The 17912-nt window shown below is 45.4% G+C and overlaps 1 protein-coding gene across 1 annotated transcript in view; it reads right to left on the reverse strand.

Moving 5' to 3' along the window:
- Positions 1-17272, reverse strand: part of si:ch1073-184j22.1 (erythroferrone) — a 29242-nt gene extending 11970 nt beyond the window's left edge. Inside the window, exons 1-3 of the mRNA XM_021612657.2 lie at positions 15987-17272; positions 15586-15702; positions 13557-13671 (exon numbers count right to left, since the gene is read on the reverse strand). Coding sequence (XP_021468332.1) covers positions 13557-13671; positions 15586-15702; positions 15987-16148 — 394 coding nt within the window. The 5' untranslated portion in view covers positions 16149-17272. The remainder of the gene's footprint in view (positions 1-13556; positions 13672-15585; positions 15703-15986) is intronic.
- Between the last annotated feature and the right edge of the window lie 640 nt (positions 17273-17912).

Here is a 17912-nt window from a genome sequence, read left to right on the forward strand (position 1 = left end):
ATTATGGACAGACCCCATTTTAGCTACTACTGCATCAAATGTTTTGACCATGACAGTTTACAATCCAGGATTTCTCCAAGCAGTTTTGTCACCTCAACTTGCTCAATTTCCCCATTATGTATTACAAGGTTGAGGTTTAGTGATTTGTCCCAAATACAATGCTTTTAGTTTTAGAAATATTTAGGACTAATTAATTCCTTTCCACCGACTCTGAACTAACTGCAACACTTTGTTAAGTGTAGAAGTCATATCAGTCGCTGTAGTAGTTGACGTGTACAGTGTTGAATCATCCGCATACATAGACACACTAACTACATATGTCGTTAGTAAAGATTGAAAAAGTTAGAGGCCTAGACCGCTGCCCTGGGGAATTCCTGATTCTACCTAGATTATGTTGGAGAGGGTTCCATTTAAGAACATCCTCTGTGTTCTGTTAGACAGGTAATTCTTAATCCACAATATAGCAGGGAGTGTAAAGCCATAAACATACGTTTTTCCAGCAATAGACTATTATCGATCATGTCAAAAGCCGCACTAAAGTCAAACAAAACATTCCCCACAATCATCAATTTCTCTCAGCCAGTCATTTGTCTAAGTGCTGTGCTTGTTGAATGTCCTTCCCTAAAAGCGTGCAATCCTTTTCTTAATGGGTGCGTAATCATGTGCCTATGAACCAGATGTATACTGTTAGCACTGTGGTGGTTTGCCCCAGTAGGAAGTCCACTTTGTGCAGCTCACCCTGCACTAACATACATACGTAGAAGTAGTAGAAGTAGATATGCTCATGTTATGTATGTTAGTGCAGGGTGAGTTGCACATAGTGGACTTCCTACTAGGGCAAACTGCCACAGTGCTAATAGTATAAATCTGGTTCATAGGCACATGATTACTGCATACAATAGCTGTAGGATCAGCAGAGGAATTCTGAGCATTAGGTTACTTACATTGTGTCTGCCAATGCTCCTGGTATAATGTACATTTGCTATTGGGGCGGCAGGGTAGCCTAGTGGTTAGAGCTGTGGACTAGTAACCGGAAGGTTGCAAGTTCAATCCCCCGAGCTGACAAGGTACAAATCTGTCGTTCTGCCCCTGAACAGGCAGTTAACCCACTGTTCCTAGGCCGTCATTGAAAATAAGAATTTGTTCTTAACTGACTTGCCTAGTTAAATAAAGAAAAAAAGTCATTGTCTCAATGTAGCCTCATAATGCTGTGAAAGGATCCAGGTACACAAATGATTTGGATGGATCCCATCTTCCTTATAATACATGTTTTGTTTCCAAAAGGTATCAAAATTGTCAACAAACGTTTTGAGCTGCAATAATCACGTAGCCAGTTTTGAAGAGAACGAATCCTTCTAAAACGTTCAATGCCACAATTCAGAGAGGGCACAGGGCCAGATATGATGGGTCTTTTGTTAGTGTTTAGCAGAGACACTAATCAGCTTTTGTAAATCCAGTTTCAACTGTTCAGAGCTGCACTTCATAATGTCATTAAAACCCACATGGACTAACGATAGAATCAATTTCCATGTCCTGACGTAGTACATTCGGGAACTGGTAAGTAATGTTAATTACTCGCGCTCCTGGATAGGACATTGTTTTTGCACCGAGAGCTGCCCAAAATCAAGGCTGGTGAGAAGGATAAGAAAATCCGACGGCTCCCACGCTTCACAGGATTTGGAGAACCCTTTATGGACAGGTGAGAGGCAGGATAACCTGAGCACATTGCTCCTGGCGCAGGCTTCCGACAGATGGAGAAGCCCCGGTCGATCCATAGCAGGTTACCAAGATCGACTTAGAAATCGTAGGAATAGGCACTGAGCAGCAGACACAGGTGCAGGAAGATCAGGCTCCAGTACAGCGGAACTATTTGTTGTTTGTATCCGCTTTGGGCCTCTCGTTGGGAGTGTAGACTGCTTTGCGAGAGGCCGCTGTCTTCGGCTTCCACAGCTTGTGACATGCGACCATCGTTGATTACCATGTTCCTCTTGCTGTACTCCATCGACTCCGCTATCAGTTGGGGGACGAAAGGCAGGAGATGGCTCCCCTGGTGAATCAACTCCAGGCAACACCGGCCAGTATGATAACAACAAACGATAAGGTGGAGATACATCCAACAAGCGTGAAAGCCGTCCAGCCACCGGTGTAGAAAAGGTAAACATTCCACTCTGCGTTTGCTCCAGTTTCTTACGTAGGCTGGTGTCCTGTGTGATCAAGGAAGCCACCTCCAGCCTATAATTCTCGGCAAGCAAACAATTGCCACATTGGAACTCTGAGTGATCCAGTTTGTCCCGAAACAAAGCGTAGTAGATACAGCGCCTAGAGCACTGGAACTGTACATTTATTACTGTGGATAAAGAGGGCTCCATTGGAAAACTCATGGGACTAACTTCGTTCGCTTGATGGCTAGCAGCTTAGCAAATCTGTCAAGCAGGCTTCAACCTGTCTGTTAAGCAGGATTCCGGGACATAAAATAGCGGTCCTAGCTGTTAAAAGCTAATCCATGCTAATCCATGCAAAAACAAGTTCAGTATTTATATTTAATGAATATTGGTTGTGTTTTAGTCAAAAATGACATGTTTTCAGCATACAGTTTTCAGCTGCGATGTTGAGGCTACTGTAGACCTTCATTGCAAAACAGTGTGTTTTAATCAGTTATTTGGTGACGTGAATATATTTTGTATTTAGTAGAGCTTTATCTAAAAACGATAACGTTTGGAATGTTTCACCCCCCCAAAAAAATGTCACTGAATTGGCTGGTCCTCCCCTTCCTCCTCTGAGGAGCCTCCACTGCATCAGCCATATGCCTAAAGTATATCTATGCCGCCATTATCTAGCAACTATCGTCGTAGAAACCTAGCAATGCTAACATGCTCTTCACTTAATTTTAACTATGTAACATTACACTTCTTCTAAAGTAAAACTAATGACATCATAATGCTGATTAAGGGTTTGCCTACTTTAGGAATGCAATCTTATTTCCAAGCCGCACTTTACTATAAGAGAATGCATTGCGTGGAGCTGTATGTCAGTATGGAGTCCGAGAACTTGTGCAACAGAGTTAAGAATGTACCATAAGCTCACGTGACAGCTAGCTTGACATGTCGCCGATGGAGCCATCCAGGAGGTACCTTTTGAGTTGCTCAACCCCATTGGAACATTGTCAAGGAGGGTGGTCAGGTGTGTTGTGAAGCAGAGGATCACTGGTTTGAGCCCAGTCTGAGGCAATCAGACAGTGGAAGAATCTAAGCTGTTAGCAGCACACTGACCCGCTGCGGCGTAGAAGCCCTATGGGCCGGCTGAAGCATGACGTGGGATAGGAACCTGCCGAGCCAACCGAGGCAAGGAAACCTCTCGAGCCAGCTAGGGCGTGACAGCCCGACGAGCCAGCTTAGGCCCCCCCATTCCATCGGCGGCAGAATCCAAGCCCAACGTCACCAACAAAACAAGTAAACTCATGGGCCGGCTGAGGCATAGGAGCCCGACAAGCCGGCTGAAGCATGATGTGGGATGTGAACCTGCCGAGCCAACCGGGGCAAGGAAACCTCTCGAGCCAGCTAGGGCATGACAGCCCAACGAGCCAGCTTCGACACCCCCGGTTCCATCGGCACCAGCCCCCAGGTCCAACATCACCAACAAAACAAAACCACCAAAAACTTCCTTATGCTTCTTGTAATGTTAGTAGCATTATGTAAGGCCCGATGCAGGAGATGAGTAGCAAGTACAGGGAGTGAACCATTTAATACAGATGGACATGCAACGGAACAGGGACAGCGTCTGGACATAAACACGACACGACAAACAATGCTACTACAGGGAACATCACATAGGAGCAACTATATATGCAGGGGCAGTCAACAAAGAGAGGTAGTCCAGGTGAGTCCAATGAGCACAGCTGCATGTAATGATGATAACAGGTGTGTATGATGACGGGTAGCCTGGCAACCTCGAGCGCAGGGAGGGGGAGCGGGGGCAGGCGTGACACTGTAAAGCTGAAGCGTGTTTACCGTGAATGCAGTCTCCGCTTAAGTGGAACATTGCCTTTAAATTTAAAGACAAGATAAAGCTGAACTTCCGTGATGTGGATTGAAGAGCACTAGGACTATGTTTTGGTGAAGGCTTAAAACAAAATAATTAAAAAAGACCCGCCTATGTGTCTTCAGAATCCATAGTATTCTTAATGCTTGTTAGACTATTGTCAAACAAGGGTAGCCTAGTGGTTTGAGCTGTGGACTAGTAACTGAAAGGTTGCAAGTTTGATTCGTCGTTCTGCCCCTGAACAGGCAGTTAACGAACTGTTCCTAGGCCGTCATTGAAAATAAGAATTTGTTCTTAACTGACTTGCCTATTTGAATGGTGAGCTGCCGGAGGCAGTGGTCGAAGCAGCGAGCTCTGTCTCAGAGCCTCATGTGTTTGCACCCAGTACTGGGCGATATCATGACCAGCCTGAGCCCACAAGTTAATTTATTTATTTATTTATTTTTATTTATTTATTTAGTGCATTTATTTAAATATTTTCCAGAAGTAAAACGAATAGTCTGATAATTTACACATCAAAGAAAAGTGTCTCAGCGCAACAAAATCATCTTTGGATAGGCTCAAATTTTGACAGCATTGTGAAATGAATTATTAAATCCACACAATACAGGCTTTAAATCCACACCAAAGAACATAACTATAATGATAGGCTATGTATAATTTAACTATAAAATGTGGATGAGCATTTACACTGGAGGAAAGTTTACCTTTCTATAGTAGGCCTACATCTGTCAATCAATTGATGGCCCAAATCAGCTCATCAACTCAGCCAGGGAAACACAGTAGCCTATTATCGGTTATAACACCTTACCATGCCTATTCAGCTACGAGTTCTGCATGACCATGTGGAGCTTGTCCAGTTACATCTGGTGGACTCCTGAGCTTCCCCTGGTTCTTGGACATCCATGGCTTTCCACCCATAATCCTACAATTGACTGGCATTCAGGAAGAGTTCTGGGATGGAATCCTTCATGCCAGTTCGCCTGCCAGCAATTCTGTCCACACCTTTCCAGCTCTGCTCGTCTGGAGACCTCCGCTCCTGTTCCTCTGGTTGGGAATGACAAGCCTGACCGTTCCCGCATACCTCGGGATTACTGGGATTTGGGTCAGGTCTTCAGCAAACAAAAGGCCAGCAAACTACCTCCTCACAGACCCTATGATTGTGCCATCAACCTCCTGTCCAGTACCACTCCTCCGAGAGGAGAGCTGCATTGTCTCTCAGGTCCAGAGACTGCAGCCATGAACAATTATATTGAGGAGGTGCTGGCGGCTGATTTTATTCTATTTTATTCACTTCACCTGCAGGTGCGGGTTTTTCTTTGTTGGGAAGGATGTGGGATTACATCCCTGTATTGATTACCGGATTTAAATAACATTACCATCAAGAACCGTTACCCCCTTCCCCTTATGTCATCAGATTTTGAGAGACACCAGGAAGCTACGGTTTTCTCTAAATTGTATTTACGGAACACGTACAAGCTGGTGTGCATCAGACAGGGAGACGAGTGGAAGACAACGTACAACACTCCTAATGGACATTATGAGTACCGGGTCATGACGTTTGGACTTACTAATGCTCCAGACGTTTTCCAGGCCCTGGTAAATGATGTGCTGCGCGACATCCTTCACCAGTTTGTGTTTGTGTACCTGGATGATGTCCTCATCTTCTCCAAGTCCATGATTGAACATGTCCAACATGTCCGCCAGGTTCTCCAAAGACTCCTTGCTCATCACTTGTTTGTGTAGCCCGAAAAGTGTGAGTTTCACGTCCTCAGATCTCCTTCCTGGGGTATATCATGTTTCAGGGCTGTGTCCTGATGGACTCCCAAAAGGTAGGAGCGGTGGTCAACTGGCCGCAAACCAGTCAAGCAAGTTCAGTGTTTTGGGGGTTTTGCTAATTTCTACCGGACATTTGTGAGAAACTTTAGTGCTGTGACAGCACCATTGACAACGCTCTCCAAGGGCTCGGTTGGGCATGTGTGCTGGACCCTTGCCGCAGAGAAGGCGTTCCAGGACCTGAAACGTCGGTTTTCTTCTGCAACCATTCTTGTTCATGCGGATCCTTCTCTTCCCTTCATGGTAGAGGTGTATGCCTCTGACGTTGGCGTGGGGGCGGTTCTGTCTCAGCGCTCGGTGAAAGACCTAAAGCTTCATCCCTGTGCCTTCTTCTCCAGGCGTCTCACTCCAGAGGAGAGTAACTATGATGTCGGCAATTGAGAGCTTCTTGCAGTCAAACTGGCTTTGGAGGAGTGGCGGCACTGGTTGGAGGGCTCGGAACATCCCTTTACGGTTTGGACTGACCACAAGAACCTGGCGTACATCCAGGAGGCTAAATGCTTTAACCCCTGAAAGGCTCGTTGGGCTCTCTTCTTCACTCGGTTGAGATTCACATCATCTTACCTTCCGGGGTCTAAGAACGTGAAGCCGGATGCCCTTTCTTGCCAGTTCCCCAGCTCGAGTGAGGATCGGCCATTTGAACCCATCATCGCCAGGTAGCTCATCCCCGTGCCGGGGCGTCCTAGGGTATAGAGACTGTAGTGAGGGAGGCAGTTCCAGACAGCTGTCCACCTAACATACTTTTTGTTCCTCTTGGGGCACGGTCCAAGGTTCTTCAGTGGGCTCACTGGTCGCATCTCACCTCTCATCCGGGAGGGCAGCGAACGCTGGAGTTTTTGAGAAGTAGGTTTTGGTGGCCCTCAGTGAAGGCGGACACTCGGACATTTGTGGCTGCCTGTCCGACATGCGCCCGGAACAAGACTCCTCTTCAGTAGCCTCTGGGGTTTCTTCATCCGCTGCCAACACATTCTCAACCATGGTTCCATCTCTATATGGATTTCATCACGGGCCTTCCATCCTCAGAGGGACTCACGGTCATTCTGGTCGTTGTGGACTGCTTTTCCAAGGCGGCACATTTCATTATTTTCTCCAACTATTCTCCAAGATCGCATAGCAGTTCAGACGTGTTTTGTCCTCGTCTTGTCGTGTCCTGTATATATATATATTTACAACTTTTTTCATATACATTTTATTTTTATTTTCCATCAACTCATCTTCTAAACACTCTCCTGCAACCAGCCTCACCAATTTATATTTATAAAAAAGTATTATTTACCTCAGATCTGCAATCCTTCAGGAAGCTAGCCAGAAACTCCAGGAGGCTGGCCAGAAACTAGCCAGAAGCTAGCCAGGAGCTAGCCCAGAAGCTAATCCAGAAGCTAATCAGAAGCTAATCAGAAGCTAACCACGGTTTGTGGTCATCGGCTGTCCTTTAGCTCGAAAATCTATCGAAAATCTATCGCCAGTTTTGTACGGCGCAGCGCGGCTCGGAACGGAACATACCGGACCAATTTTTCTCTCCATGTCCCTGGATTTCAACTGCTCTCTGGACATTCATACCCGGATCTCACAGCTAGCTAGCTGCTATCCGTGTGACAGTCGGCTTTCGTCGATTCCGGAGCAAACATCGATTGTTCCGGTGCTAGCCAGCTCCGTCAATCACTCCTGAGTTCCATCATTCACTCCTGGGCTGCAGTCACCTATCCGGAACCGTTTCACTGCCTACGCGGAGCCCCACCGGGCCTTCACAACCGGACTGCCGACGTTATCTACCTGAATGAGATCCGGCTGGCTCCTCTGTCGCGACGTTACCTGAACGCCCATCTGCGGCCCGCTAACCGTTAGCTGTCTTACCGGCTGCTATCTGAATAGACAATCGGACAATTTATTTATTTTTATTATGTTTTCTTCTCGGGCCTCTATAACTATATATATTGTTCTTATTTTTGTTGTTGTTGTGTGATTTGGATTAATCCCCTCTACCACACGGAACCCTACTAATCTACTGACCAAACGCAAGAGGTGGCTAACAACAGACCTCCATCCTATGCTAGCTTGCTACCGGTTGGCCTGGCTAGCTGTCTAAATCGCCGTGACCCTAAACCAACCTCTCCACTCACTGGACCCTTTTGATCACTCGACTAAGCATGCCTCTCCTTAATGTCAATATGTCTTGTCCATTGCTGTTCTGGTTAGTGTTTATTGGCTTATTTCACTGTAGAGCCTCTAGTCCTGCTCACTATACCTTATCCAACCTATTAGTTCCACCACCCACACATGCAATGACATCTCCTGGTTTCAATGATGTTTCTAGAGACAATATCTCTCTCTTCATCACTCAATACCTAGGTTTACCTCCACTGTATTCACATCCTACCTTACCTTTGTCTGTACATTATACCTTGATGCTATTTTATCGCCCCCAGAAACCTCCTTTTACTCTCTGTTCCAGACGTTCTAGACGACCAATTCTTATTGCTTTTAGTCGCACCCTTATTCTACTCCTCCTATGTTCCTCTGGCGATGTAGAGGTGAATCCAGGCCCTGCAGTGCCTAGCTCCACTCCTATTCCCCAGGCGCTCTCTTTTGACGACTTCTGTAACCGTAATAGCCTTGGTTTCATGCATGTTAACATTAGAAGCCTCCTCCCTAAGTTTGTTCTATTCACTGCTTTAGCACACTCTGCCAACCCGGATGTTCTAGCTGTGTCTGAATCCTGGCTTAGGAAGACCACCAAAAATTCAGACATTTTAATTCCAAACTACAACATTTTCAGACAAGATAGAACTGCCAAAGGGGGCGGTGTTGCAATCTACTGCAAAGATAGCCTGCAGAGTTCTGTCCTATTATCCAGGTCTGTACCCAAACAATTTGAACTTCTACTTTTAAAAATCCACCTCTCTAAAAACAAGTCTCTCACCGTTGCCGCCTGCTATAGACCACCCTCTGCCCCCAGCTGTGCTCTGGACACCATATGTGAACTGATTGCCCCCCATCTATCTTCAGAGCTCGTGCTGCTAGGCGACCTAAACTGGAACATGCTTAACACCCCAGCCATCCTACAATCTAAACTTGATGCCCTCAATCTCACACAAATTATCAATGAACCTACCAGGTACCTCCCCAAAGCCTTAAACACGGGCACCCTCATAGATATCATCCTAACCAACTTCCCCTCTAAATACACCTCTGCTGTCTTCAACCAAGATCTCAGCGATCACTGCCTCATTGCCTGCATCCGTAATGGGTCAGCGGTCAAACGACCTCCTCTCATCACTGTAAAACGCTCCCTGAAACACTTCAGCGAGCAGGCCTTTCTAATCGACCTGGCCGGGGTATCCTGGAAGGATATTGACCTCATCCCGTCAGTAGAGGATGCCTGGATATTTTTTAAAAATGCCTTCCTAACCATCTTAAATAAACATGCCCCATTCAAGAAATTTAGAACCAGGAACAGATATAGCCCTTGGTTCTCCCCAGACCTGACTGCCCTTAATCAACACAAAAATGTCCTATGGCGTTCTGCATTAGCATCGAACAGCCCCCGTGATATGCAGCTGTTCAGGGAAGCTAGAAACCATTATACACAGGCAGTTAGAAAAGCCAAGGCTAGCTTTTTCAAGCAGAAATTTGCTTCTTGCAACACTAACTCAAAAAAGTTCTGGGACACTGTAAAGTCCATGGAGAATAAGAACACCTCCTCCCAGCTGCCCACTGCACTGAAGATAGGAAACACTGTCACCACTGATAAATCCACCATAATTGAAAATTTCAATAAGCATTTTTCTACTGCTGGCCATGCTTTCCACCTGGCTACTCCTACCCCTGTCAACAGCACTGCACCCCCAACAGCAACTCGCCCAAGCCTTCCCCATTTCTCCTTCTCCCAAATCCATTCAGCTGATGTTCTGAAAGAGCTGCAAAATCTGGACCCCTACAAATCAGCCGGGCTAGACAATCTGGACCCTTTCTTTCTAAAATTATCTGCCGAAATTGTTGCCACCCCTATTACTAGCCTGTTCAACCTCTCTTTCGTGTCGTCTGAGATTCCCAAAGATTGGAAAGCAGCTGCGGTCATCCCCCTCTTCAAAGGGGGGGACACTCTTGACCCAAACTGCTACAGACCTATATCTATCCTACCATGCCTTTCTAAGGTCTTCGAAAGCCAAGTCAACAAACAGATTACCGACCATTTTGAATCTCACCATACCTTCTCTGCTATGCAATCTGGTTTCAGAGCTGGTCATGGGTGCACCTCAGCCACGCTCAAGGTCCTAAACGATATCTTAACCGCCATCGATAAGAAACATTACTGTGCAGCCGTATTCATTGAACTGGCCAAGGCTTTCGACTCTGTCAATCACCACATCCTCATCGGCAGACTCAACAGCCTTGGTTTCTCAAATGATTGCCTCGCCTGGTTCACCAACTACTTCTCTGATAGAGTTCAGTGTGTCAAATCTGACGGTCTGTTGTCCGGACCTCTGGCAGTCTCTATGGGGGTGCCACAGGGTTCAATTCTTGGACCGACTCTCTTCTCTGTATACATCAATGAGGTCGCTCTTGCTGCTGGTGAGTCTCTGATCCACCTCTACGCAGACGACACCATTCTGTATACTTCCGGCCCTTCTTTGGACACTGTGTTAACAACCCTCCAGGCAAGCTTCAATGCCATACAACTCTCCTTCCGTGGCCTCCAATTGCTCTTAAATACAAGTAAAACTAAATGCATGCTCTTCAACCGATCACTACCTGCACCTACCCGCCTGTCCAACATCACTACTCTGGACGGCTCTGACTTAGAATACGTGGACAACTACAAATACTTAGGTGTCTGGTTAGACTGTAAACTCTCCTTCCAGACCCATATCAAACATCTCCAATCCAAAGTTAAATCTAGAATTGGCTTCCTATTTCGCAACAAAGCATCCTTCACTCATGCTGCCAAACATACCCTTGTAAAACTGACCATCCTACCAATCCTCGACTTTGGCGATGTAATTTACAAAATAGCCTCCAATACCCTACTCAACAAATTGGATGCAGTCTATCACAGTGCAATCCGTTTTGTCACCAAAGCCCCATATACTACCCACCATTGCGACCTGTACGCTCTCGTTGGCTGGCCCTCGCTTCATACTCGTCGCCAAACCCACTGGCTCCATGTCATCTACAAGACCCTGCTAGGTAAAGTCCCCCCTTATCTCAGCTCGCTGGTCACCATAGCATCTCCCACCTGTAGCACACGCTCCAGCAGGTATATCTCTCTGGTCACCCCCAAAACCAATTCTTTCTTTGGCCGTCTCTCTTTCCAGTTCTCTGCTGCCAATGACTGGAATGAACTACAAAAATCTCTGAAACTGGAAACACTTATCTCCCTCACTAGCTTTAAGCACCAACTGTCAGAGCAGCTCACAGATTACTGCACCTGTACATAGCCCACCTATAATTTAGCCCTATCAACTACCTCTTTCCCAACTGTATTTAATTTATTTATTTATTTTGCTCCTTTGCACCCCATTATTTTTATTTCTACTTTGCACATTCTTCCATTGCAAAACTACCATTCCAGTGTTTTACTTGCTATATTGTATTTACCTTGCCACCAAGGCCTTTTTTTGCCTTTACCTCCCTTCTCACCTCATTTGCTCACATTGTATATAGACTTGTTTATACTTTATTATTGACTGTATGTTTGTTTTACTCCATGTGTAACTCTGTGTTGTTGTATCTGTCAAACTGCTTTGCTTTATCTTGGCCAGGTCGCAATTGTAAATGAGAACTTGTTCTCAACTTGCCTACCTGGTTAAATAAAGGTAAAATAAAATAAATAAATAAATAAAATTCCGCTGACTAAACTCCCATCTGCCCGTGAGACTGCTCAGCTAGTTTTCCGCCTTCACAGTCTTCCTCTGGACATAGTCTCCGACCGGGGCCCCCTGTTTGCCTCCAAATTTTGGAGGGAATTTTGTACTCTTCTGGGGTCATCAGCCAGTCCTCAGGTTGTCACCCTCAGTCCAATGGTCAAACTGAGCGGGTGAACAAGGATCTGGAGACCACCCGTGTGTTCCCCAACCCCGCCACTTGGGAGTCAGCACCTTCCCTGGGTGGAGTATGCACACAACACTTTCCAGTGTTCTGGCCTGTCATCATTCCAGGTGTTGTACGATTACCAGCCCCCCCTGTTTCCAGATCAGGAGATTGAAGTGATGGTTCTGTCAGCTCAATGCCTCACCTCTCGTTCTGGACCTGGAAGAGGGCTTGGTCAGTGCTCCTGAGGTCCTCAGTTCGGGTTCAACAACAGTCCAACCGTCATCGCCGCCCATGGTGTTCAGTCCTCTGGTTCTGGCCACTCGGCCTCCAACTCCGCCTCGCATGATAGCAGGACAGCCAGCCTACACGGTGTGATGCATCCTCTCCAGTCGTCAGTTCCGGCGAGGGACTCAGTGTCTCGTGGACTGGGAGGGTTACGAGCCTGAGGAACGTTCCTTGGTTCCGGCCCGGGACATTTTGTACCCCGGATTAATTCAGGACTTCCGTCGATGTTCAGCTACCCCTGGTGGGACGTCAGGAGCCATTCCTTGAGGGGGTAGGGGGGTCCTGTTACAGGTCAGGTTTTCTCCCTTGAGTGTACTACCTGAGGTTGCCACTGGAGAGAACCCTTGGGTTACATCTGGTATCCAGGTGACCCTGATTGGGCTTATTGGGATCACCTGCTGGATGACTATTTAGGTTCCTCTGTGGACTGGGCCAGTTGCTCAGGTCTCATATTTTGTTCAGTGTTCTCGTGTGCCCTTGCTTTGTTGTTTTGCTATGAAGACCTTAAGTAAATATTCTGGATGTACCCTTTACCTCTGCCTGCTGTGTTTCTCTGTGCCTGTGTCCGAGTTCGTACTAGCACCATTGTCACAATTATGTGATGATTAATAGGCTAACGGGTAGCCTACATAATGTAGCCAATTGGAATATAATCAAATATGGGGCCTATTGCAACCACCGATTGCTCTAGATTATCGCCACCTGATGTCTCAATAAACCATCAATACGCTCTAATTTCCCGTCACAGCTGATCTCAACTGTCACCATTATTGGTCACCTCATTACCGCATCCTAAAATATTATATCGGTATTACCGTAGTCCTGCTTGCAACCAAAGTCTTCTAAGATATGTTCGCCCTCTGGTTGGTATTGTAATCGGAACAACTGAGACCTTTTTGAACAGACTAATGGCGATGTATCTATTTGACAAGCATTCCATACAATAGAAACTAAGTATTTAATTGTTTACCACAGCAAACCTACTGTGGAAATTTACCCAGCGTTTTGTATGAATGGAAACTCATGTTGGTGTGGCCTATTGTTATCATTGTTCCCTATTTATGTTATCCCAAAGTGTCTGGCATGCTAATTTATTATCAAGATCGGGGGTAAAATATCCCTGGACTGTCCATATTTGAAATGTGTAAATATATCAAGCCAATCTTTCAGTTCTTTGTGCCAGAAGGGCCAGAATCGACACGATAGGCCTGTAACCGCTAGACCACCCCAGGCCATGATTGAACAAAATTTGAACCTTAGGATACACTTGACACTATGTCGTAGCCTAGTGGAGACCAATAACTGGTTGACATCCAGGTCTGTCCCTTAATTTCAGAGTCTGCCATTGGTCTGTTCTTACGTACCTCTCAGTCGTAGCTGGAACTCCTGCATCAGCTCTTCCTGCTGAGGTAACAGGGGGGCGGGGGGGCCGGGTGGCCCTTGAGGGCCTGGTGGTCCGGGGGGGCCCGGTAGACCATGCTACAGACAGAGACAAAAAAACAATTATGAAACCAGTCCTCGATGATCAGTCCTCAAAGAGTTCAGACAAACGGGAATATCTAAGGGCTTCTACATCTCAAACTGATTGGTTACAGTTATTCTCGATGGGAGGCAGCTACAGAGTTTATTGGTGAAATGAGAAAACTGAGGATGGATCAGCAACAATGTAATTAATCCACAATACTAACCTAAATGACAGAGTGAAAAGAAGGAAGCCTGTACAGAATACAAATATTCCAGAACATGCATCTTGTTTGCAATAAGGCATGAAAGTAAAACTGTAGAAGATGTAGCAAAGAAATTAACTTTATGTCCTGAATACAAAGCTTTATTTTGGGGGCAAATCCAACACAACACATCACTGTGTACAACTCTTCATATTTTAAAGCATGGTCATCAGCAAGGACTAGGGAGTTTTTTAGGATTAAAAGAATAAAGCTAAGCACCGGCTGAATTCTAAAGGAAAACCTGGTTCAGTCTGCTTTACAACAGACACTGGGAGACAAATTCACCTTTCAGCATGACAGCAACCTAAAACACAAGGCCAAATATACACTAAAGTTGCTTACCAAGATGACTATAAATGTTCCTGAGTGGCATAGTTACAGTTTTGACTTAAATCGTCTTGAAAATCTATGGCTGAAATGGCTGTCTAGCAATGATCAACAACCAACTTGACAGAGCTTGAAGTATTGTAAAAAATAATAATGGGCAAATATTGTACAATCCAGTTGTGCAAAGCTCTTAGTGACTTACCCAGAAAGACTGTCAGCTGTAATCACTGCCAAAGGGGATCCTAACATGTATTGACTCAGGGGTGTGAATAGTTATATACATTTTATATTTCTGTATTTAATTTTTAATGGATTTGTTAACATTTCTAAAAACATGTTTTCACTTTGTCATTATGGGGTATTGCGTGTAAATTGGTGAAAAAAAGATTTAATCGATTTTGAATTCAGGCTGTAACACAACAAATGTGGAATAAGTCAAGGGGTATGAATACTTTCTGAAGGCACTGTATATATACTAAACAAAGATATAAACGCAACACGTAAAGTGTTGGGCCCATGTTTCAGGAACTGAAATAAAATAAATGTTCCATACCCACAAAAAACATTTACATCCCCATTTGTGAGCATTTCTTCTTTGGCACGATAATCCACCCACAGGTGTGGCATATCAAGAAGCTGATTAAACAGCATGATCATTCCACAGGTGCACCTTGTGCTGGGGACAATAAAGGCCACTAAAATGTGCACTTTTGTCACACAACACGATGCCACAGACTTCTCAAGTTTTGAGGGAGTGTGCAACTGGCATGCTGACTGCAGGAATGTCCACCAGAGCTGTTGCCAGAGAATGTAATGTTTATTTCTCTACCATAAGCCTCCTCCAACGTCATTTTAGAGAATTTGGCAGTATGTCCTCACAACCACAGAACACGTGGAGGTCCTGGGCTGGCGAGATTACACATCTGGCTTCTTCACCTGCGGGATCGTTTGAGACCAACCACCCGAACAGCTGATGAAACTAAGGAGTTTTTCTGTCTATAATAAAGTATTTTGTGGGGAAAAACTCATTCTGATTGGCTGGGCCTGGCTCCCCAGTGGGTGGGCCTATGCCCTCCCAGGCCCACCCATAGCTGCGCCGCTGCCCAGTCATGTGAAATCCATAGATTAGGGCCTAATTCATTTATTTCAATTGACCGATTTCCTTATATGAACTGTAACTCAGTAAAATCTTTGCATGTTGTGTTTCTGTTTTTGTTCAGTACTTATATAAGCCAGAATGTGAATGTACCGGTGTTAGCTAGCTTGTACCTGTGTTAGCTAGGCTTGTATTAGCCTACTGTGTAGATCTGTGTGGGTTTCCATTTGTATATCTACTCACCTTAGATGCCCTCTTTGGGGGCTTGGTCTTCTTGTTCTCTCCTTTGTTGGAGTTGTGTCTGAAGACGAGCCAGGAGTTACGAGGACTGACGATGGCCACATCTGAGGAGACAGTCTCCTGCAATTACAATGAGTTACTACTACCATGAATGTTGAAAAATATCCCCTTTAACCTTACGGACTGTAACCACTTGGTCCTCACACTGAACAGCAATATCATAATATTTACCACCGCAATTATATCTGACTCACAATCTTATACCCATCATAACAGTCATTCATCAAGTCAGACACATACTGCCATTTGGAGAGAAAAAAAACGTGTTTAACTGTTAATGTGCGATTATGTGTGTACATGTGAGAGACGTATTGCTAACGGTGTGTGTGAAAATAGAGACGTACCGGGCTCTCCGTACTGCCAGTGTTATTCTCTCCCTGGTTCTCCTGACTCTTTTCGCTCTGTGCAGCACAAAAAGTCACCAGCAGCACCATTAGGAGGGGCAGCAGCAGGAGCCCTCGTACCCTGCTTAAGGTGCCCCTGCCCTGGGCCGTATGGGGCAGCATGGTGGGGAAGGGCTGGAGGGCTGGTGGTGCTCCTTCCAGGGACACAGCTCTTCAGCTCGCCTGTCTTAGGCACCCATACTACGGAGATGATAGATCCTCAATACAGTTGCTCTGGTTTGCTGCTGGTTAATCGTAATAGGATTGTAGTCAAAGTTTAGAAGAATCACCGGCCTTCAGTTCTGTGGTAATTATTTTTGGGGGTTAAGTTGGCAGTATAGTTCCTCAGGTTAGTTTTCAAAGAGTTCCTGCTCCTGTGGAGGCCCCGTGATGCCACTATGTTGCGTTTTGTCTGTCTATGTCACTCTGTGCGTAGTAATACCAACCCATATGACGCTTTAATGTCTCTCCATGCCTCTTTATCTTCTTTGTTTCTCTCCGTTTCTGTTGATATAAACGTTTTGATTTCAGCGTGTCGAATACTTACTGCATATGTTGCATGCAAACTTGTTTGAGAAATTTGGTGTGTGTGGTATAGCCAATGTGTGAGACATAAATACTGTGTGTGTGGCACAGGCAGGTTTTCTGTCTTTGAATGTGTGTATGTGCGTAACAATTTTACTCTGTGTGTGGTATTGGCACAGTGGGTGGTATTAATTCTCTTCTTTTGCCCTCCTCTGTCTAGCCACTCTTTTTCCCTTACTCGTTCACTGCCCTGTGCTCTCTCTTCTCTTGCTCCCTCTCACTGTCTGTCTTTCTCTCCCTCTCTTCGCAATAGAAGTTGTTCCTTTGGTTGTTGGTTTAATTAGGGTGTCCTGTTCCCAGATAAATTTCCAACTTGTCTTGACTTCAATCCATATTCCTTGGGCTCAACACGCTGCGCCAGTGTAATGGCTGTGTTTGGACGGGTTCTGTTTGTAGATCTTTCTCTCTCCAAAGCGATTTTTTTTTATCTTCGTATTGTTGAAGACTCCTCCTCCTCCCTCCCTCCTTAGTGGGCTCCTCCTTCACTCTATCAGCCTCTTGATCTTGAGCTGTCACTCTTTCCAGCTGCAGCCCTGTTCCTCTTGTCTGCCCAGAGTCATTCTGTCTCTCTTTATCTCGCTCCCACCTCCCTGTGTTCTTTCCCTGTCTCCGTTCTTTGTTTGTGGTCTCTTTCATTCCCTCCCTCTCTGAATCATTTTCCCTTCTCTGCTGCAAGTTTTCCAGCACTGACTTACATGGCTTCCCACATGTCATTATTTTTTGCTGGGTCCTAGTGCCAACAAGGTAGTCTTTACTCCTTGACCCTGACCCAAGGACGTCGAATTGAATTTATTACATCCTTAAGAGTCAGACAAATGAAATACATTTTTATTATGGTGAACCTGGAGTTGTCAAAGTGAGAGAGTTCAGCCGAATCCACTTTATTGGTCTTATTCACAAATTTGTCTCTAGTTAAAAATAAATCAACATTTACAGACCACATTGACATAAATGACAACACACGTTTACACAGACCAATCGAGCCATTGACAACACAAGCTATAACATCTGGCGATATGGAGGATCAATGCAAAAGAAAGGGGGAAAGTGAGGGAGACAGAAGAAGAGGGAGAGCAACACAGCAGAGATATGAGAGGGGAGTGGTCTAACATTTGTTCAATGTTGCCAAGATGATGACATTTGTCAGGAAAGTTGGTGCATGAGAGCGAGCACTCCAGATGATGAAATGTTATTTTGGAGTTGAGTGTACCGTTTCAGTGGAAATGTATCTCTCTCGCGGCGGGGGGTTAAATTGCAAGGAGATTACCGGTTTCCGTTTTTTTGCTACTGCAGTAATGGCAG

Source organism: Oncorhynchus mykiss, chromosome 8, assembly GCF_013265735.2.
Source record: "Oncorhynchus mykiss isolate Arlee chromosome 8, USDA_OmykA_1.1, whole genome shotgun sequence".
Classification (NCBI taxonomy): domain Eukaryota; kingdom Metazoa; phylum Chordata; class Actinopteri; order Salmoniformes; family Salmonidae; genus Oncorhynchus; species Oncorhynchus mykiss.